This window comes from Electrophorus electricus, chromosome 24 (genome assembly GCF_041902795.1).
Source record: "Electrophorus electricus isolate QZ-2024a chromosome 24, ASM4190279v1, whole genome shotgun sequence".
NCBI classification, from domain to species: domain Eukaryota; kingdom Metazoa; phylum Chordata; class Actinopteri; order Gymnotiformes; family Gymnotidae; genus Electrophorus; species Electrophorus electricus.
The window spans coordinates 11,385,181-11,407,900 of record NC_137520.1 but is presented as its reverse complement, the minus strand read 5'-3'; the positions used below and the strand labels follow the sequence as shown (position 1 = coordinate 11,407,900).

Genomic DNA, 22,720 nt, shown 5'->3' with positions numbered 1-22,720 from the left:
ATCTCGACATGACGCAGCACAGCCCGAGCACAGCAAAAACGGAGGGGGACAGATATGACGGGGAAAGGCAGCAGCGGAAACTCAAAAAGCATGGAAAGGAGGAGGCGAGTGGACACGGGTCACTAAACTCTGAGATCGCCGGAGTCGTTCGACTGCTGATGCCGCTGCGCCGCACAGACGGGCGTTAAGTCTCAGGAAGTCTGAGCCTTGGCTCACTGTGTGTGGCTGTGGCTATGTGCCGTAGTCCGGGAGTGTTCAACTTGGCGGGGAGGAAAAGAGTCCAGAGTCAAGCGTTGCATGTCATCTCCAACGTCTCCGAGGCCTACTTCCCGCGGGGCGGTGCAGGGCGGGATACTGCAGCTGGGGGTCAGCTCATGTTCAACAAACTCAGTGGCGAGAAGCTAAGCTCCCCCCCCCCGAACCCCCCTCTTACCTACAGCCACAGACGCCGGTGCGATCGCCATGCGCAGGTTGCCAACCTGGGGACTACCCGTGCGATTTGAAATAATGACTGACCTTCTTCTCTTTAATTAAAAGACAAAATTTCATTATGCAAATTGCAATAGATGAGGCTGTGATGGAGTAAAGCTGCATAATTATTTGCCATAATTGAATTCCTTCCTAATGAGACACATGTAATGTGCTGACTGGACTCTTTCCACAGATTTTCCCCACCACCGGGCTGCCAGCTAAAGCTCCGCTACCCCTGCAGCGGACTGCCATTCCTGGACCACTCCAAACCGCGCCTCTCATGATCATTCTACCATTAGGAATGAACCTAAAGCTTCGAGAAAATCCTTTTAAGTGGTGCTTAAACATCAAAACTCAACTTTGCCAGTGTAGCCAGATCATTTAAACTGATTGTGACATGAGGGTTTGGTTAATAGGGCTAGCTTTAAAGAGGGGCTTGTGTAGTAGAGTGGTGCTTCAAGTTCATTACACCTCATGCTATAAATTGAAATCGCTAATCTGAATTTACAGGATGAGGTGAGGCAGACTAAGCGAATGGATGAGCTGTTACTATCGTCCACCCATAGGGGGCAGTGCTTCACCCAGGAATGGTCACTACATCACTGCATAGCTCTCTTTATAAGAGAAGATCAAGTGCGCTATTCCTCCTTCAAATAAAGACTGGCATTTCAGCCTCTGCCAGCTCGTTTGCCGCTGTCCTTTGGAAGCCATGGCCTTCAGCCCGTGTGGAGGGAGTCGTGGAGTGGCAGAGGGCAGCATGCCAGCAGACGCAGCTCAGACAGGGGGGGGGACTCACCTCTGGTCTGGTGGGTTCTCCAGGGACTCGGGGCTTAGAGGAGCAGGGGAGAAAATGAAGGGCATGCAATAAGCTCCCAAGAGCGAAGGGAACAACCTGCCACCACCCCCTCTGTGGGGTAAAGGCGCACGTAGGCCAGGGAGGGAACCGAGAGCCGCGGGATACGATTTAAAGGTAGCGTACCCACGGTGATGCCACGACAACAAAGTAATGACGTCGTCAGACGACTCACACGGGACTCTGTTTGCCGTAGAGCGATAACTGAAGTCTCACTGTTGTGTTGTCATATCACTTGCCCTGTTTCCATGATGGTTTGGTGCGGTATAGAGTCAAATGTTTGAATGCTGGGGGGGTGAATGTGGACTCAGGCCCTGTTTGGGGAACGGGTGTCCGGAGGCCTGTCTGCTGAGCAGTTGTCATTGGAGGGGCTAAAACGTTGACTACAAAAATGTAATTGGAACACATAAGGGGAGTGCTGTCTTCTAAGCAAATGTCAGGAGTAAAGGAGGCAGTGAAGAAACACTACTTAGATTCTGAATGAATGTGCTGAGTAAGTTGAGTAGGTGAGCTAAGTGAGGAAATGATTTATATAACCAATATCAGGCTTCCTCGAGTAAAGCCAATCAACAACAAGGCTCTATCAAGAAAATAAATGGGGTCAAACATCCAATTATGAAACCGCATCAGCAGAGAGTTGAAACTGCAGGCCATGGGAAAACTGACTCAAGGTTGTTAGAACAAAGGAGATGCAACGAAGACAGATGCTCAGTCAAGTAAATTGTAAGAGAAATATTATTATATTCCAACCAGCTACAGTCCCAGTGCATTAATGGCCTCTGAGGAATTCATTAACTTTAGTGACTCTGCAAAACCAAATCGTGCTGAATTGATGATACTCATTTTAAGGGGTCGGTCGGCTTTCTCGGCTGAGATTAATTCTAATTCAGCACTTCATTTATACAGAAAGTGACACGCATTAAACTCCGGGCTGGCGTAAGAGTCACTTGAGAGGGCCTTGTTCTTAACTAGTATTGATACCCGAGGCGGCACACGTACACTAGCATTACTGGTCTCAGTTGAAGGGCGTTTTTTTTTTTATTGAAGGTCACCATCCTTGATTAATGTCACATTCACTCGCAGCTTCAAACGCCATTATTGGAAATCGCGGTTAATGATTTGACAAACCAACTGACATGGCTGGAAGGGGAATTTTTCACAGGAGTTACTTAGCATAAGTCAAAACAAATTAAAATGCCACAGTTAAAACCAGGGTTCAGTGCAACCACTTACCCAGTAAATTACATCCAGAAGGAAACAAATAATGTAAAATTAGTGCTGCTAAAACAGAAATTATTATATGTTGTGCTTTTCACTAATGGGGTAGTTAAAAGCAGTTCTAACACCAGCCTGAAAATGGCAGAGCAAAACAGATATAATCTAGTTTGAAGGGTTCAAAAAGGATGAAAACAAGGTACACATCAGAGTTGCAGTTAAACGGGGCCTCATTCAGATTCACGTAACAGTTAATCACATTCACCACAGGTACAGTTGTGAGAAAAAGTTTGTGAAAACTTTGTAATTATCAGGATTTCTGCATGAATGGCTCCTAAAACTTGATCTTCACACAAATCCTATTAATAAACAGACAGTCATATAGGTGTTTGGAGTTTAATTTGAAGTGTAATTTAAATTTACATTAAATCAAGATATGTAATGAAAGAACGCATGTGCACCTTTAGAATAATGATCTATTGAAAAGGCAGTAATTGGAGTCAAGTGTTTTAATCAGTTCATGTGTGAGCTTTACCTGTCCTAAAGAAAAAAAAGTTCCTTGCTCTTCACGACAGAGAGGGGTTGGATTGCATTCCCAAGCCATTAGTCCACATTCAGACGAACTGTTCACAAATGGGAAAACTTCACTAGCGTTGCCGCTTTTTCTAGGAGCGAGTGCCCTACCAAGATAAGTGCAAGGGCACGCTGTAGAGTTCTCAGGGAAGAGAGAGCGACAGCCGTAAAAGAGCTGCAGGCGTCTCCTCCACTTAATAATGACCGTGTTCATGAGCCCACTACCAGAAAGGCTCTGAAGCAGAGTGGTATTCATGGGAAGTTGGAATCACTGCTGCTCGCCAAAGAAACCCCCCTGAAATCCCCCCTCCTGTGCCACCACCACCAACTTTTCCTTGGAAAAGACTACGTTAATGCTCCACAGCACCAGGAGAACAAAGTTTTGTAGACAGATGAGACAAAAGTTGTTGTTGTTGGAAAAAATGTACACAGAAATATGTTTGCAGTAAAGAAAACACAGCATAGCCACATCAAAACCTCATCCCAGCTGTGAAGCATGGTGGAGGGCGTATGGTGGTGTGGGGCTGCCTTAGGGCCCGTACAGCTTGCAATTTCTATGGATTCGCTGAAATCTGAGATGTATCAGAAAATACAGCAGAATACCAGCGAGCCTGTCTATGATGCAGAACTCAAAAGGAGGTCTCATAATGCGCCATGACAGTGATCTGAAAGAGCAGGACTAAATCGACACGGTGGCACAAACAGAAGAAATGACACATTTCACGGTGGCCATGTCAGTATCCCTGACCTCATTTCCACCGAACTATTGGGGACTGATCTGAAAGCAGTCTGCCAACTACACAGGAACAGAATGCATTCTCCACAACACCTGACCACTGCACAAAACTGATCTGCTGCTACAGAAAGCCTCCGTTTGAGGCTACTGCCAATAAAGTAGGTTGTGCTAATTACTAAATATAAGGGTTCACACACTTTTTCCATTAATAACTTTGGTTGCTTAAAACCATTTGTTCAATAAATATATGGTGCTGTTAGAGTGCTGTTGGTGTTATATGACTATATTTATCTGTTATTGTTCTTTATATTAGACCATATGTTAGGAGCAATTCATGAGGTTCATAGCCTTTTTTCTCACAGCTGCATAAAGATATCTTTTACTCTAATGCAACTCCACATGCTCTCCATAGCGAAGGTGAACTTACTGCAGTGTTTCTGCCTGACACAATGCTCATCATGCATGTTACACATGCCTGTATGTAAGCAGTTTATAATGCACCTGACAAGAAAGCACCTTATCAAAAGAATTGGATTTTTGTTGGGAGGTGGGGTGAATACAGGGTGTGAATATCAAACAAATGAAGGCCTGCCTTTTGATGACTACACATTTATGGGATACTCATGGGCCATAACAAAAAAATAATATGATTTGATTTGTTTGGGTTTGTTATCTTGGTCATGGTACCAAGTTAACCGCTAAGATGGATTTAGAACTGGGTTAGTTTGGTTTGAATTAAATCTATCCCAGAAGAGACCTGGGTTACTTACTCAGGGATCTCATTGGTCAGTTGGCTTGGGGGCAGAGAAAAGACAACAAGGAACGTTCATATGAGAGACACAGGAGAGACAGACAGACAAACCAACAGACAAACAGGTAGGCAGGAGGACAGACATTTGAAGCGCAATGCCCAGGCAGACAGATAAAGACAAATATTTCAGCAGGTTTAGAAACCCCAGATCTGTACTGTTGATAGTCAAAAGCAATAACAGTAATGGCAATTATGTACCGCAATTATATAGCTGTAGTTTAGCAGAATTAAATAGGGCCGCTAGCGTATTCGTCCTGAAATGGGAAATGTAGTAAAAAAGACACATCAGCTTCATCCATTTTACCAAAGATTACTGAAATGTTGACGTGTGCACTGGTCCTAATGATACAGGGACACAGACATGCGTACTTGCGGATGAGAAGTTAGCTCACGACTGAATCAGAAAGCAATTAGACGGCCAAGCAGAGGTGCCGTTCTCTGTGCGCTCTACTGGACGTGGGGTTTTGAGCTTCTGGTAATGATTTCACATAATATGTCAACTACAGAAGAGTTTTCTGAGGTCGTGGAGTAACCGGCTAATTGGCGCGGCTCACCGAAGACCAAAGTGACACACAGTGGAAAACGGGGAGATGAGATTGAGACGAAGGGAGCCGCACGAAGGGAGCGCGGAGGGCTTAAGAAGGTGCCCGAAACTCGGCAACATGGGGGGGCTAGGAGAGTAGAGACCCAGGGAGAGCGTTCAGGACACTCGCTCGAGGCGAAAGAGACATTCGTGAGGACGTTTCGATATGAACCTTCTTACCTCTTAGTGACTCCGTTGTGATACTCGATGAACGTTCGGCCATTGAAAGCGACGGCCTCAGACTGGCCGGCGGCCTTTTCGTAAGTAGCTGAAAATGAGGATAGGACACACTCCTTAATTGCAGAGGGCATGGGGTGATCATACTGTAATTCCTTTGCTTGTGTAGTTTAATTAAGGCTAAACAGGATGTAGGTACAGCTGGGTTAATCAGGGCCAGCTCAGAAGTGCTATTTGGCTCTTTGTGTGCACATATTGAGAATGAATTCAAAGAGAAAAATTAGCAGGTGTTAGTATTTAAGACAAAAATAGCAGGCAATTGAAATGGCCAAATGGTGCTTTGCTGAAATCTTTGGCTACTGGTTCCAAACAGGTGCAAAAAGGCTTAAGTTAATCTTACCTTTAGGGAAGAAGGGGGTGGGAAGGCTATATTAGGAAGTGGATTTTGGGAATCTGAGGGAAGAGCGCGGAGCTGGAGCAGGGAAGTGCACTCACTGTTCTGGCAGTGGAGGCCCGTGTAGCCGTAGTGGCACTCGCACTCGTAGCTCTCAAGCTGCGGGATGCACCTGCCGTTGTTCTGGCACACGCTGGTGGCGCATGGGTGGTACGGGAACATGGACACATCGCTGGAGTGGAGCGCGTTCTCCATGCTCAGGATTGGCCTGCCCATCAGGGTGATCTGCAGGAGAGCGCCACGGCGCAAAAAGCCACATGGTTCCTGTGGTGAGGCTTTACCGGGCTGCAGTGTATGCTGCCACCAAGGACTACTGCAACCCGTAAGCAACGAGCAGCACTTACCTTCTGGATGGCACCTTTAAACCCCTCCTTCAGAGCTGCTGCTCTGGCCACTTTGTGGAAATCTGGAGCTCCACCCACAAAGAGGGACTCCTTCAGATTGAGATCTGTATGCTGGTTCTAGAGGGCACAAAGAACCGCGAGAACCTACAGTGACACACTGCTATTATAGCCATCAACTCTGTTAAACCAAGCAATATTATAATTATAACATAGTGTCATGGCTGAATGGGTGTCAGTATCAAAGTATAGCCAGCCTATATAAAAGATGACTGGCATGAGGGGACTCAGCGATTGAGTTTTAATCCTTTGGCACATCGATGTGCCTGATGTATTACAAATAATTGATGCATTACATGAAATATTTCAGTGTAGCTCTCTGAATAGCAAATTATTCAGGCTCTACAGAAAAAAGTGAGGATAGACATAGAGGGGGAAGACAAAGAGGATTTGGAGCGATTGAAGTGAAAACAACTGGATATGGATGGGTTTTTAATGACGGTAAAATGAGTGGGCGGCTGCTCCGCGGACCTTAACTGGCAGATCGTGTGCGGAGCAGATGACCATGAAATCAGTGTTTTCCAAACTGCTTTAAAATCATTTTTGTACGAAGCAACATGTATATAGAATTGAAGGATCTTTGTTTTATATCGGGCAATAATTGCCTCAGGAAAGAAAGTTAATTGCTGGTGAAAAAAAAAAAAAAGAAGAAAGATGGAACATCCAAATACATTTGCCAGTTTCTGGCATGGAGTCCAGCTCTGATCCCAGCACTGAAGAAAAGGAAAAAAACCAGCCAGCACTGAGACAGGCAGGGGCTTGAAAAGACCTGGCTGTGCACTCGTGAGCCTGCCCAAGCTAGTGGCTGAGCCAGGCCACAGGAGCCGGGTCTGTTTCAGGCCAGCTGCCATGCGATGTGGGCAGAGCAGGCCGGAGCGAGGAGCTCTGACACGAAGCCGCCGTGCACGGGCAGCCGTAGCCTGGAAGAGACACTTTCACTCTCCGTCTCTCCCTCTCGCGGGCGCTCCGCCGGAGCGCACAGAACGGCCGACCTTACAGGCGAGTTGCTCGGAGGGCAGGATCAAATGGCAAAAAAGAACAAAGTTTGGCTTTCGCGCGCGTGCTGGCTCGCTAGCGGCTTCCTGCCTCTTTCTCCATTTCTCCCGCCCTCTGTTATTTTACTGTCTCCACTGTGAGGCTGTTAACGGTCCTCCCACATGGAACTAATGAAGACGTTTCATTGTAGTACGGAGGCTGCTGGAACAATGGTGGTCAAACGAGAACGCTCTCCCTTGCCACCCCCATACCAGCTGGCCCGAGGTGAAAGCCAAACTCTTCTCGTCTCTCCCTTTTTCTCCCTCTGTCTCATTCCCTCTCTCTCTCTCTCTCTCTCTCTCTCTCTCTCTCTAGCATATGGAATGGTGTGAACACGGAGCCCTGCCGATCCTCTGCTCCCCCTGCCTGCCTGCTTCAGATGGAGAATGGAGCGGAGATGAACAACGGGTTACTCGATGAGACTGCTGGAGGGAAGGAGGAGGGTGGAGTGAGTGGTCAAGTCATTACCTTGCGTGATTTCTTATATCCAGACAGCACACAAAATAAGAGCACGGGTGGGGGGTGGGGAGAAAAAAATGTTACCAGAGAAGAAAAATCAGAATGTCAGTACAAACAGAAAACCATGCAGCACAACATAACCTAAGTCCACACCCATATCTACAAGAAAGACATGCAGGGCATAGCTACATATGTATACATATATTTGTGTGAGGAAAAAAAAGAGTTCTAAACAAACATTCAGAGGAAATCTAAAATCGGATTCTATAAGTTAGTATTTGTTCGACAGTAGTGCACCCACACGCTATTTTGATTTGCTTCATGGCACGCTGGTTTAGTTAGAGCTCATTTGGTGTAGCAGTGGAGAGTTCAGTAGGAAAACATTTATCCTGGGGTGCGCTGTGTAGGCCTGGAAGAGAGCCTTTCATAGCAGACTCCCACTCGCCGCCAGGGTTTGTCCCCATCATCCCTTTAATAACGTTTTCTGACTCTGTCGTTGGAACCAAACACAATTACCATAAGCAGGATGGCTTGATAAGAAAGGCAGGCCATACCATCTTTTAGATGGCTTTTTTAGACTTAAATGCTAATGGGTCTAATCACAGATTTTAGTGTAACTGGAGGAAGGGTTCAAACTGTTCTGAGGCCTACATTTGCGCCTACATTTGTGTCATGTGATCAGTGGAATTTTGGAGCTTTTCTCAAGTGACGCCTAGACTCCGGATGTGGTTTGCGCGGACTTGCGTGAGCGGGTGCACAGCTGTGGGCTCTGGGCATGCACGTGAGGACCGCGCCGTTCGCGCAGTAAAAACGGAAAAGGTGCGCGCGGATCACAGAAGCGCCTGCCCGAGGGGCCTGTGGCGAGAGCGCTTTCAAAGCACCACGCACACACACGTGCCACATACGCTACAAGCCGTGCGCTCTCCAGAAGCCGAACTTCACAAGATGCGCCCAGCAGACCATGAATTTCTCATTAGCCAGCAAACAGCACGGCCAGGCAGAGAACAAAATTGGCTCCACATTACGCAGCTCGTTAAGTGTCGTGAGGGTATTTGAACTGAGGAAATACTGTGCTGCATTAGCAGGGCCGCGCAGTAATCTGGTGCCAAGGCTGTTCTCGTCTGGCTTGGGTGTAGCAGTGCAAGTATGGCTGGCGGCAGCTCTCTCACCGGGGCCTCTCCTCGCGCGGGGTCTCGGCCGTTCATGTTGAGCTCGCCCTTGCGGTTCGCCCGCTCCAGATTCACCGTGTTCCACACGTTCAGCTTCAGCTTCTCTTTGCTCCTGTGACCACGAGCAAACGAGCAAAAGAAAACACGCACGCGTGCGCCAGTCACTGCAGGCCTTGTGTTTATCTATCATCTCTACAACACCAGTACTATTATCAAAGAAGAGTTCATTTCGTAGGGGCAAACCACTCCCAGCCTCTGGAAATGAGACCAAAAAGGCTTCCAGATCCTTCCAGATTTCACAGTGAGAGAAAATTCACATTCTCTGCCTACCTAATCACAGCGGGCCCCTTGCCCAGATCATATCTGAACTCGAGGATGCCATCATTCAGCGCGAGGGAGATGAAATCTCCTTTTCCGTCCGTCTTCTGACCATTGTAGAAGATCATGCCATTTGAGTCGTTAGCCAGCAGGACCACAGTCATGCTGACCTTATGCCTACAGAGAAACAGACGCATCTCACTGAGCTGCGAACAGGATGTACGCAGACCACATTACTGTGATTACATAGTGACAGCTGGTTTGCAAAGCATGCGTACGCCATGATTACCTCAAATCATTCCCATATGAATGCAGGCCCTTTAACTCCAGGTAGGAGTCCCCGCTGAAGAATGGAATGTAAGTCCCATTTCTGTCTGATACTGGGAAGGAGTGAAAAATTAGAACAGATGAACAGTAATATAATGACAACCAGTTTGGGTAGCAATTCACACACTACACCCCTACAGCCTACATTTCCATGCGGCCTTCCCAGTCCAGTGGCGTATAAAACAGGGCTCCTTTCTGTGCTCAGCACAAAGCGCCCTCTGCTGGCCAGAGCACTGCACTGCACTGCGGATACTCGCCCAGAACGTTCAGATTTGATCAGATAGAGTAGGTAGAACAACTGCTGGCTCGCACGGGGGATGCGGAGTTATTACTTCTATTGTTTTTACCACATATCCCCACCCTATCTCTCTCTCAGCCCTCCGACTCACTCACTCTAGTGCATCATCCTTATCTCGGTACCTTTTTCCCCAGACGCGCTGCCCGAGACCCCATTAATCATGACGTGAAGCTGACTGATACAATTACTCATCTCATTGATTTAAGCGATTAAAAAAAAAACAAAAAAAAAACAGTGCACTCAATATGATGGGTGCACTCAACTCATTGATTTTTTTTCACCTCAATTTGTTTTAATCACTAGCTAAAGAACTACTCTGTGGCCTGACTGCACGTGAACGTGTGTTTGTGTCTGTATGCGTGCATACGTGTGTGTGTGTGTGTGTGTGTGTGTGTGTGTGTGTATGTGTGTGTGTTTGTGCGTCTCTGAGTACATGCGTATGCCTGCATCCTGAATCTGTCTCTCAGGCTTCCTTTGAAAATTCAGTGGTGTGAGGGACAGCTTGGAAACTATAGAAGTGCGGACAGAGAGATAGAGAGAGAGAGACAGAACAAAAACATTGAAGTCTACAGCACAACTGAAACCACTAAAAAGCGCCACGTCTCCTGTGTCTCCGGCAGCCGATTCCCGGCTGCCTGCGGGAACGCCAGCTCTCCAAAGGCGTCACCTGAGGGTGGCAGCTCGAGTGTCACCCGTTAAGAACCACATCAGTAGTGGGACAAACAGACAAAAATCCCTTCAGCTCCTGCTGCCTGTCCCCAGCCGGCCTCCCGTCTGTTTGATCTCCCGAATCAGCGTGGAGACGCAGACCCGACACAGACGCAGGAAAGAATTCATCTGCGTCTCTACGCAACCCTCCAACTGCAACTGCTGCGAAGGCACGCGGTTTTCCATTTGCCCCGACACCTATCTGAGACTTACCTTATAACTGGTTTGAGTCAGATTATTTAGTCCATTATTTAGTCCCACTCAGAGACGATGGGACCTGCCCAAGCCATCTTCCGTATGAAATCAATGAGAGCTTTTCCGCCGCCGCCGGGTAACGGGCCGCCGCCGCCTCCCAGCGCGAGTCAGCCAGGCCAAACACTGAAGGCGGTGCGGTACCTTTTCGGCAGTGCTTGCCCTCGCGGCCCATGGGACACTCGCATTTGTAGCCTCCTTCTGGGAGCACCTGGCACTGGGCTAGTGGGTGGCACGGGTCCGGCTCACACGGGTTGTGGGCGTCGGCACAGGTCGGACCTGTAGGGAAAAGTGAACACACAAAAGAATATAAAAAATGTTTTAAAAATTGTGGTAAAGGGATGAATTGTTTGCCTTCTAATCCAACAATACTGATGGCTATAAAAGAGGTTTTCCATTCGTATTGGAATGGGACAAGGAAATGGAATTATTGCAACTCCAGATGAAGCTACGGAACACCAGGGACTGTCGGTGTGCATTTTCCTGACCGAACAAGTGAAACTGCTCTGGCTTTGGACTGAGTCCAGGGGAATGGGCACCTCCACATCTTTATGTGGAGTGGAAAGTGTGCAGAGACCAACATGCCATGAGCAGTGCAAACCTCCCGCTGGGTTCTGAAGGCCCTGTCCCATGGATATCCGCCCATCTCTCGTTCGGTGAGCCAGCAAGGAGCTCCATCATGAAAATCATGAGTCCTCTGTCTCACAACTGCTCCTTAGACGTTAAGAGTAAACCCTGGTATATAGCCCTTTGCTCATCGCCATTGTATATACCGTTACTTCAAGGGGCTTTTATTCTGCTCAGCCTCCTGCAGCACAGTGTTGAAATCAGACGTGCGATACTGAACTGTATTATGACTCGGGTCGCCGAATAAATTTGGTGAGCAGAACAGCAAAGCAATTTACTGCAGGTAATATATATCGAGGCCAGAGCAGCCACAAAACACCAAAAAACACTTCCGACGCGAACACCGAGAATAATGTAGGTGGCTGGTTATCGAGGCTCAGGTCGCTGTCTTATCTGCCCGGTTGTAGATCACAGAGAGGTTCTTACAAGCTGATTACGGCGAGGCCGCCTGACCCCCGGCCTCCCCCGCCCACCTCGAGGGCCTTATTAGCGGCGCGCCAGCCGAGCGGGACCGCGCGGCGTGACCCGCCGAGGCAAGACCCCATTGACAGCCTCCCCGAAAAGCCTTCTGATGCGGCAGAAACCAGTCGGCCTTAGAACATTGACCCGTCCAGGCGAGTCAGCACAGAAGGGCAAACTCAGACACAGCGACCGCTCCCATAACGGCAGCCGTTTTGGGGGATGTTATTCCGAGCGCAGACCTAATAACGCCGACGTGCTTGGACCACGAGCGGAGCTGAGGTGAGGTTAGGGAAGGATGGCGATTGACTTTAGCCCTGCCGCTCTGTCTACAGCGACGTCCCAGCGCGGGTCCGGCTGAGTGGGGTGTCCTTCCTTCTGCCTGAGCATGCCCCTATCTCCCTCTGCCTTACCTGCCCTTTAAAGGTGGAGGCAACCACTCATCCATCTTGCTGTAATCTTGGCGTAGGGCACTGATTACACACGCACGCTGTCCACCACAAGGGCTGGCCGGCTGCTGGAGCAGGGATCGCTATCCGGGTCGGATGAGCCCGGGCTCTCGCCGTGCGGACCTCGCTCGGAAAGCCCCGACAGTAACGGAGGAGGAAGGATTGACAATCAAGGAGGGCAGGAAGGGGAACTCACCAGAGAAACCGTTGACACACTTGCAGTGGAATAGCTCGGCTCCCTTGACCTGACAGGTGGCTCCGTTTTTGCAGGGGTTAGGCACACATGGGTTGTTGCCACACTCGCCCACGGCGCTGCCGTACAGGACGTTGGCCCCGTTCTCCTGAAGGTTGTACACCATGTTGTTGACATCTAGTAAGCGGATGCAGCCCACTAGACCGGTGGACACTGTGGTCCTCTCCTTCACACTAACACCACCACAGAGGACAACAAACAAACAAAATTACATACGTAACCAACTTTAACACAGAGCACATAAAATACATAACATTTGGATCTGAAGATTGTATATGAAAATATTTTCACTCTCAGCTTTGTTTAATCCCAATGTAACTGGATAGGGACATAATTTTGTTTTTTGTTTGTTTTTACTCGGTCTGCCAATTGGAAATAAACAATGACTATGTGGCTAAAGTGCAGAACAGCAGCTTTACTCTGACGGTATTTACATCTGCACCGGAAAAACAACATTTTAACCACAACATTTTAACACGGAGCTCACACACTCCACTGTGTGCGTAATCAACTTCCCAAGATCTCCAGTGGGATATCGGCAGTATTTTACCACCAGCTCTGACTGATATTAACTCCCTTTTGCTATTTTCGTTCAGTCCCATTAAATCCTATTAGAGAAAATGACGTTATCCCAGTTTTTAGCAGCCAAGCAAATCAGACGGTGTCAACCAATCATTGCACTGATTTATTCATTATTCCCCATTTTTTTGTGGGATCTTCTCTAATCAAAGACCTGCCGATATCCAGCTAGAGTGCCACGTTGTGCACATGGGAAGGAACATGAAGCAGGCGCATTTACTCTTGGATCATATCGTCGGTCACGCCACCGATGAAGAGGTGCGTGTCCAGGTTGAGTCCGTCAGTGCCGGGCGGGCTCTGGCCCTCGACGGGCGTCTCGTTGTCCACGCTCAGGGCTGCATTGCGCCTGTTGCGGTTCACCACCAGGTGATGCCAGTGGCCGGGCTTCACCAGGACGCTGCTGTTCACCGTGGACGTGCCGGAGCCCGTGTTGAACCTGAGCCAGAGGGCGGGGGGGGGGGGGGGGCATAGCTTCAGCAGCTAAAGCTAACGACTTTCTCATTTCACACAGGCTGCGTCGTGGGAGGGGCTGGTGTAGAATGACCTTTGACCTACTTCAACTGCACCTTGCCTCCCACCAAGGCAAGCGAGAGGAAGTCCTTCTTGCCGGTCTGCCCGTTGTAGAGGAGTACGCCCGTGGTGTCCGAGGCCCGGAACTCCATGGCGATGCGCACAGTATGGTACGCCTTCATGGTGTCGAAGGCTAGGTAAGATTTCCCGCCGAAGGATGGGATGTAGTACTTTATCGCTGAGGGAGAAGGCAGGAGACGCAAGATAAAGCGGATTATCAGAGAGGCTCGACCAGGACTCCAAGACCTTCAGCCATCTGCAGTCGGCTGATAGCGCGACCCCCCCCCCCCACCCCACACCCCCTTCAAAACATCCCAATGCTTGGCGACGAGCCCCCTAAAGGTGGCCGTGCCCGCGGTACGAGAGGGTGAAGCTGAGTGCTACTCGTGTCTGCTCGCCGATGGAGACACGCTGAGACAATGACAAGTCTGTTGAGTAATGGCTGCCCAAGCTCTCAGGGCCGCACTGAGACAGCCCTGTACGTCTCAGACGGTGATCCCCACTGCTCAGGCATTCATCATCAACACCTCTCTCCCGGGAGAATGGCTGGCTGATGAGGCCTTCTCTCCCCATCAGTCTCTAATGGCCTGACTGATCAGAGGGAGGCGGCGCTGGAGTGTGCAAGCCTTCAATTAGACACCTTTCCTTTTATTCTCACCATCTCGGTGCGTGTCTTCTCCCTAAACCCCCCCCCCCCCCTTTTTTTTTTTTTTTCTTCAGGAACTAATGCTCATTAAAGCAATTAGTGTCAATTATAATCTGATGCAGCTGCAAGGGGCGCTTTTCTTACCCGAAGCCACCAAGAGAGAGAATGAAATGAGCTACAGTTCGTAAAGCACCGCAGCAGGGCTGCAATTTGAAGTCATAATTGTGCTATTCTCTTCAACAGGCTTTTTTTTTTTTTTTCTGTCTTGTACGCGAGTGTGTGATGAATCGCATATTGTGATACTGCGAGTTTGGGTAAAATTCTAAAGCCCTGCACATAAATACCGCGTCCGAAAAGCGGCTCTTGCCCACGACACGTGCTGGGCTGCTCTCACCTTTCTCGCACACGGCTCCGCCTCTCCCTGCGGGGCAGGTGCAGGTGAATTCCTCCCCGTCCTCCTCGCAGGTGCCCCCGTGGCTGCAGGGCTGCGAGTCGCAAGGGCTGATGTGCTGGGGCACGGGCCTGGTCCGAAGGGGCAGGACGGTGGTGAAGGCGTGGAGCCGCGGAGGGGTGGTGGTGACCGGCGCGGACGTGGCGGTCCTGCGGGTGGTGGAGGGCCGCCCGGCGGAGGCCGGGCGGCGCGCGGCGGCGGGGTTGGTCGGCATGGCGACGGCGACGGAGCGGGTGGTGGGGATGGAAGTGGCCACAGTGGTCACCGTCGTGGCTGCCGTGGTGAAGAACGAAAGGACCGAGAGGCCTGAGACAGACCCCGAAGCGCGGAGAGAGAGAGAGAGAGAGAGAGAGAGAGAGAGACTGGTCATGTATGTATTTCTGGTCCTATACCATCCCTCCTAAGTCTTAATACAAAAAGTGGCACAAACTGATTGAAGAACATTTGCGTGGCTTACCGTAGTTGCTGAAGCGGATATATTCCTCTGCCGGTTGCTTCACCACGATGCCTGTCCCTTTAGTCAGCTTCAGCTGCTTCAGCAGCGCCGCTTCAATATCGTCCACTGTAAATCTGGTGTCTGTCATGTGGGGACAGAGTGGAGGGAGAGGTGAGCGCGCAGCAGAGCGCATAAGCCCTGCCCTCTCCCACCTCCCCCGACCTCCACCCCCGGCAAACTATGCGATGGGCCGGAGGGAGGGGACGTCCTCCAAAGCGTTGCGGGCTTCAGGGATGGCGAGATGAAGGGCTGTCGTAACCCTCGCCCAGATGGCCCCGTTCCCGAACGCCACGGTCTACCTTTACGACGGCCTCTTGCGCTGGAATAAAAGACGCTGAATGGTGCCAGTAAAAGCGGAGCCCCCCCTCCACCCTCCCCGGTGAGAGACACTCATAGCACTTTAATGACAGCCAGTGGGGCGGCACTGAACTGAAGCAGATCTCTGAGAGACCCTGGTTTTAAAAACAGCTCGGCCTGCCAAGAGACACCCCCCCCCCCCCCCCCCAACGGCCACTCCCTCTGTCAACAGCCCGTCGAGACCAGATGGCAGGGCCGGACTCCTTTACACGAGTTAAACACCACATTTTGCTCCACTGAGTTATATCTCTTCTAATATACAAGTACGTTGCAGGGCTTTTTTTTTTTTTATTTCTTGCCAAAGGCGCACTTCTAAAGGAGCACAGACGCGGGAAATTCTGATGGGCTTAACGGGAGAAGAGGTGCTTACAAAGCGCAGGGTGGTAAGAGCCACTTCAAAAATAATACTAGCTGTGGAAAGAAAGACTATGGCAGAGAGGAGGAAGATGAGTCGCTATAGAAACAGATCGAATAAGCGAGATGACGGCGCGCGCCCAGGATAGAGGCTTCGTAGCCGGCCTCGCACAGGCCTCTCGCGGAGGAGTTGTGGGCACCACGACTCAGCACATGACACCCAACGGTATATGTTCTCCACCCAATTATGTATCTGCTTCTAAAATCTGAACTGCATGTGCCAACACTTTTTCTAACGTTAACCTGAATATTGAAGACGCTCCCACTGTCTGCTTTGATGCAGCTGGATGCACAAAACTCCAGCTGCTGCATAAGCGTCGTTGTGCGCAGCGTCCATGGGTCAGAAACGGTAAAATACACTTTAAATATTACATGGCCATAACATTCGGGCCTATGTCTACTGGATCTGGGAATCGCGTTACCTGGGTCAAAGTGGACCTCTACCATGGCCACGATGGAGTTGCTGGGAGCCAGATTCCGGACCCGGACGCTCTGAAAGTCCTTCTGGACGTCGGACTTGCAGAAGAGTTCGTTCAGCTGGAGGGAGAGAGAACAGAGAGACATGTTGGCGGTACGGACATTGATGAGGGTGTTGAGGCCTATGTGTTGAACTGGCTCTGCAGGATGGGCAAGCATGTCACTGGGAAAATGGTACCAAACCCCACCGGGTTCCGGGTGCACAAATTAACATTTAACTGCGGCGCAGAAGTAATTACACCAACACGTTTGGGCGGCGGCGGTAAATGTCACGGCGCTAATGATGCCCGCACGGATTCGCCGTGACATCGGGCCCGCGCCGCTCCACACACGGCTCTCTGGAATCCATAACAAGGGTGTGCCTGCACACTTCAGTCCCAAGAAATTGGTCACGACCAGGGGAAATAAAAAAGGGTCCCAATTTCTTTCAGGCTCTACCAAAGGGCACACCTAGTTCCCAGCTCGCCTCCGGGGTCCTTTATTCTGCATGTCATGTCTGTCCATGGGAGGCAATTCCACTACCCCACTTAAGTACCACGGTAGGCCTGTGTTCCCCTTCTTTGTCCCAAGCTTTGGAAAACTGCGCCGCGTGTAATGGTTATCGTGTTGGAGCTAAGCCTCCACATGTTTGTCCAGAGCCGCTCCGAGCGTCCCCACCTAGCCTCATCCGAAAGTCAACCCGGCGAACGCAGTCACCCGGGAGCGGCTGGACGTGAGCCGTGCTGGAGCCGGGCTTCAATCACGGCCCGTTGGGCACGCTGACCCCAGGACTTGCTCCTCTCCTTGGTCACTGTTTTCACACTGGCCAGGCTGACGCTGAGAGGCAAGCAATGTGGGCGTTGAAAAGATGAAGAAGAGTCGGGGGTACTGCTATCTCGCGGTTCAGCTGCTCTCTCTCACACACACGCGCATGCACACAGACGCGAGGCAGGATTAGAACCAGAAGGCACTGACACCATTTCCACAGCTTGCTACTTCCTGCCTATGCCTCAATCCAGGGTTAGCATGAAGAGAATAAATCGTGTGTGTGTGTGTGTGTGTGTGGGGGGTCACGTTGTGGCCCCGTCTGTCATATGCGGTGACAACTGACTTCAGAGCTTAGCTCCCAGTCTCAGCCACGGCTTAGGACAGTCCTAGAGTGATACCTCACACCCATTAACGCTGCGCCCTTCGCTGTAGCAGACAGGCTAGGAATGACTAGAAGAAATTGCCCTGCTTTACCACTAATGAAGTCATCGAATAATGTGCAGCACAAGCCAGAGCGCAGTGCGTGCAGAGGCCTGCTGCAGTTAGCATTCACTGGCTGCACACAATAGATTGCAGGAGGAGTTGCAGGGGAATACAGATGCACCTCCCGGGCACCCAGGCACGGACTGCGCGATTCTATCAATAACGTCAAGCGGCTAAGCGAAGGTGCTATCTTGTATGGGGCCGTGTTACTCACAGCACTCTCGATGCTGCGGGCGGTCTCGCCGAACAGCTCCGACTTTGGGTCCTCCATCTCGGGCGTGTAGAAGACCTCTTGGCCCTCAACCTGGTCCAGGTGCAGGTAGCCGTTAAAACGCATGGTGGCTGCAGGCAAAGGCAGATAAGCGCGCATGTTCATACGCGGGGACTCCAACGCACTGGCGTCCATCCCTGTTGCCAGAGCTGCGCGGTTGTGGTACAGTGCCAGTCTGTTAGTAATGTGGCTGGCGTGGGGTTAGTCTGGGGGGGGGGGGGGGGGGGTTTGGGCGGGACCGCCGGTCGGTGTTACGGGAGTCGGGTGGGGGGGCTTGCAACAGTGTGAGTGGAGGTAAAAGGGGGTGGACGACAGACAAGTAGACAAGAGCGAAAGTTTAGACGGGTGGGGGTGGATAAGATGGGCCGGAGTTTACCAGACCGAGTCGCTTCCCAAAACTTGTCAGATGCATGAAGGACTGAGTAGAAAAACATCTGTTAGACAGCACCAGTGACAAAAAAAACAGCACGCACGCACACACACACACACACACACACACACACACACACACACACACACGCACACGCACGCGCACACGCACACACACACGCATACAAATGCGTGCACACGCCCTTACACAGCAGGTTTAACAAGAGAGATGCAAACATGCACATCGTGAACATTTGCCGAAATTAAACTGACGTGGCGGAATACCCCAGCTCTTTTGTCCCGAAAAAAAGAGGCTTCTTTACGGAGGTCGTTGCTAAGGTTATTGCAACCATCGCTCACCACTGTGCTGACAGTAATAAGCGTGAGGCGGGAGGCAGAATCTGAGACGTGGCCTTTGTGAGCTGTGGCGGAAATAAATAATGAACAACACGAGCATCTGAAGGAGAAGTGTGCTGGTAGGGAGAGGCAGCCTGACGCTGGGCTCTGTGTAGTGCGCAATCAGCCGAACAAATTGCCCAAATCAATCACGCCGGCCGGGCTCCAGCCTGGCCGGGACTCGGAAGAGCACTTGTATGATTATCGGGAAAGATAGCTGTAATTGTCTCCTAATCCCAGGAACGGGTGAGTAACTGGAGCTGGCTAAAATTGCATGATAAAGGGCTCCCCCCCCCCGCACCCCATCACCTATCTGATAGGACTTTAAAGAAGGTGCAAATAGGTTTTGCAAAATGAATTGATCAGTTTGTAAATCTGAAGTTAGGAATTTCCCCCAGAGTGCACCGACAGCCAACACCGAGTGGGTGAGAAATTAGGCTTTGTGCTCAAAAATGAAACGCTAAATTCTACTTCCCACGGCAGTCCATCCTTCAGAATTTCCTGCACAGCACAGCTGACGGTACATTTTTATTTCAGCACGGGGTGTGTGTGCGCTTTAGAGGGAGCAGAGTAAATTTAATTCCATGCAGAGTTAAATATAATTTACACAGGTTTCACAAACTGATACTGAATCGAATGTCTTGTATCAGTGCCACCAGGCCTGGCTCTCATTATTTAAACATCACTACTTCAAATATAACCTGCTTGGTCTGAACCTGTGCGCAACCTGGCAGGCATTTCCATTCACGAAGCAGCCTGGCCTGGACAAAGCTAGCATTATTAACACGGCTGTCAAACAGTAGGGGGCTAACCATTTATTACTCCTACTCCTTTTGGTCTGACACCCGAGGAGTGCCAAGCTATCTCGTGGCGAGTGCTCCAGGAATGTAGGCTGAAAAATGCTGTCAGCTAAGCCCAAGCAACACGGACATTATCCCCCTCGCTCACGGGTGTGGCGGCACCTCATCGATGCGCGACGAGCGGCTGAAGGACCCTGCCGCTGACAGAAATGAGGGTGCACGCCAACACTTGACCTGCCGAGTCCGTGTTTAGGACACGGAACGTCTGCTGGATCCTTTCTGCTGGTTGTATCGATTGTTCACTACTGTGGGCAATTTCTGTCCCCCATAAAAAGAGATGGTGTAAGGGATGAGGTGTGCGTGCGTGCGTGTGTGAGATAGAACGTGTGTTTGAATGCGTGCTCACCCTTGCATATAGATTGTGCACGCATGTTTGAACACACATCTGGAGACTAGAAGTGTTAGCGGTGTGGGTGCTGGCTGTTCTACTCTCCTGTCGAGCCCCCTGCCGTGCGGAATAAACACTCCGGCTGGTCTCACCTGCAGTGGTTTCTCTGGTCCAGCCTGCCTCTCCCAATCTCCACCTCCCCTGCTCAACATGGAGAGACAGCATCGCCTCCTTCTAGGTGGCATCTCTCTGCTCGTGCAAATCTTCACTTCTGTACATCTCCGTTCAGATCTCACCGGCTCACAAATCTCTGCTCAGATCTCACTCACGCACAACTCCACTAACTCATATCTCTACTAATGCATATCTGCGCTAGTGCAACCAGAAAGGAGACACGGAAGAGACAGAATGGAGCGCGGACATGAACTCCGTTCTTCTTTAAGGAACTCACAGGGGCAGTTGGTGCCATCGGGGCCGGTGGCGGTGGTCTTGCCGTCAGGGCAGCAGCCGAAGGGCGTGTTGTCGCAGGAGGTGCGTTCCACCGGAGAGAGAGTGGTACCAGCCACATCTACACCTGCACGGAGAAAATGAAGGCGGGGGCATTGCGGAATATTCTCAGCAGAACTCTTAACTGAGAAGATTGTTCCCGGGGCACAGGTTCAATGCATAACACTCTCTGCATGTCCTTCATAAAAAAAAAATGTTGAAAAAAAAAAAAAAAGGTTTACAAAACTGCATTATTGCAAACAACATTTAAGAAGCTTCTGAAGGTCAGGCCGAGAGGCACGGGAGCCAGGCTGCCCGCACGGAGTCGTGCGCAGGCCTGCCGATCTGTGGAAAGGTTTGGCAAGGCTGTCAAAGAACTAAGATGTGATTGGAATCAGAGATGAGGGCACCGAGCAGCTGAGGGAAATGCAGAGATGTAGGATGAACTAGCTGTAAAAACCAAAAAAAAAAACCAAAAATCAACTTTCTTTAGATTTGCTGCTCACATGTGCTGTCATTAGATTCTAAATGAGTTACAATCACAGAATAATTACCGACACCCCCGGAGACGTATAAGGGCTAGAAATAGTCACGGAGGCAGAAAACCTGCTATTGACTATCTGTCAAACTCAGCGAGAGGCAGTGAAAACTGTTTTCCGATACATCCTCCCGAGAACTCAGCGGATGGTGTGTTTCGAGCCTGCTAGCTGCTGCTGAAAGCCAGGGCCGACAGCGTGCAGCGGAGACTACCGGGGCCCGGGGGGGGAGCGTCCGCTCTGCCAAGCTAGTCATAAAACTATCAGCTTTATGAGGAGAAGTGGAGAGAGCCTGGGCACCCGTTCGCCAGCGTTCCAGAGCAGGTTTACGAGACTCCTCCCGAGGAAGGAGGAGGGGCGCGCTGACCTGCGCAACACGGGCCCCTGCCACACGGGCAGTTGGTCGTCAGGGAGGGCAGGGCGGTTAGCCTTGCCTAACGCACCTCCCTCCTCGGCAGACAGTAGACAGGCGGGGCGTCACGCGTGAAGACAGCGCTCCGGTCCGGCTGTGACGAGAAAATAAATCCAAGAGCCAGACACTCGGTCCACGCCACTCTCTTCCGTCAATCCGAGCACTTACACCACACTATTAGCTGACCTGGGGTCAGGAAGCTTTTAAAAAAAGATTTTTTAAATAGAAGGCATAGTGTAGACTAAAGGAGGACCTGGGGCGTCTGACTGGGACCATCCGTGATTTTCGCCCAGTACCCTGCGCTCGAGCGTGTGGCACACGCAGTCAGCCTGCGCTGCGCTGCACGGCCGGAGGAGATGCCGCCACGCGGGCTGCAGCTGAACTGTGAGGACTGTAACGTTAGGGCAACTGTAAAAGCTACAGCTGTCATATTCAAGAAAACATTCTGGCTAGTGTGTAGCTACAGGGCACATAACAGACCAGGTCAGATTTTTATGTTTTGTCATCCTTTACTCTTTCCCTGGGTTAGTATCAATACCCCCTTACCACTGCAGGATTATGGGAAATGTAGTGAGAGGGTTGCATTACCGACTGACACGTCTCCGCTCGCCTCCATTCCGCTATCCTCCATGTCGTCGTCCCCACTGGGCTCCCCACTGCCCGAGTCCTCAAAGCCGGGGCTGGAGGTGGGTGAGGGGGTGTGGGGTGGATTGGGGGAGGTGATGGGGCTGTGGGGGGCAGGTGGCGTGGAGGGGATCCTGGACGGAGGCAGCGCTTCCACTTTTGTTCCGTCATTGTCGTTCTTGTCGTAGATAGATGTGGGGGTGGTGGTGACACCATGGCCTTGGCGTGTGTGTTGGGTGACCTTGACGTGTGTGGTGGGAGGGGTGGCGCGTGGTGTGATCGGCAACGGGGTGGGCTTGACCCCCGGTTCAGGGATGGATTCTGGGAGAAAGCAGGAATGGGTTGATGGGTAAGCAAAGATGGCAATGTTTCTGTAATCCCCTCCCTTTATACATCTGTTACCTTCCCAGTCCTCCCAGTTCTCCCTCCCCCCCGCTTTTCTCTGCCTCATGGTACGGCTCCCTGCCGGAATAAACCCAGAATAAACCCACTTTCCCGCCTGTGAAATACAGCGTGCTTCAGTCAGTTCATTTAGTCTTCATTAAACCCCAACACCTGAGCACGCCGTAACCAGAGCGAGGACGGACCCC

General features: G+C 50.7%; 1 protein-coding gene across 13 annotated transcripts in view; it reads right to left on the bottom strand.

Annotated features, from left to right (window-relative positions):
* agrn (agrin) overlaps positions 1-22,720 on the bottom strand; it is a 154,670-nt gene that overhangs the window by 6,239 nt on the left and 125,711 nt on the right. For 7 of the 13 annotated variants that reach the window (XM_081706892.1, XM_081706886.1, XM_081706888.1 and 4 more), the window contains 20 exons: positions 22,095-22,451; positions 20,524-20,646; positions 18,496-18,537; positions 18,063-18,190; positions 16,564-16,678; positions 15,332-15,451; positions 14,818-15,180; positions 13,763-13,955; positions 13,428-13,643; positions 12,572-12,801; positions 10,985-11,119; positions 9,545-9,635; positions 9,268-9,432; positions 8,938-9,049; positions 7,778-7,789; positions 6,218-6,334; positions 5,915-6,098; positions 5,423-5,510; positions 4,619-4,642; positions 1,268-1,300 (listed from right to left, as the gene is read on the bottom strand). In XM_081706892.1, the coding sequence (XP_081563018.1) occupies positions 1,268-1,300; positions 4,619-4,642; positions 5,423-5,510; positions 5,915-6,098; positions 6,218-6,334; positions 7,778-7,789; positions 8,938-9,049; positions 9,268-9,432; positions 9,545-9,635; positions 10,985-11,119; positions 12,572-12,801; positions 13,428-13,643; positions 13,763-13,955; positions 14,818-15,180; positions 15,332-15,451; positions 16,564-16,678; positions 18,063-18,190; positions 18,496-18,537; positions 20,524-20,646; positions 22,095-22,451 (2,848 nt within the window). The remainder of the gene's footprint in view (positions 1-1,267; positions 1,301-4,618; positions 4,643-5,422; positions 5,511-5,914; positions 6,099-6,217; positions 6,335-7,777; positions 7,790-8,937; positions 9,050-9,267; positions 9,433-9,544; positions 9,636-10,984; positions 11,120-12,571; positions 12,802-13,427; positions 13,644-13,762; positions 13,956-14,817; positions 15,181-15,331; positions 15,452-16,563; positions 16,679-18,062; positions 18,191-18,495; positions 18,538-20,523; positions 20,647-22,094; positions 22,452-22,720) is intronic. The other 6 variants (XM_081706889.1, XM_081706887.1, XM_035522435.2 and 3 more) reach the window with 6 other exon arrangements.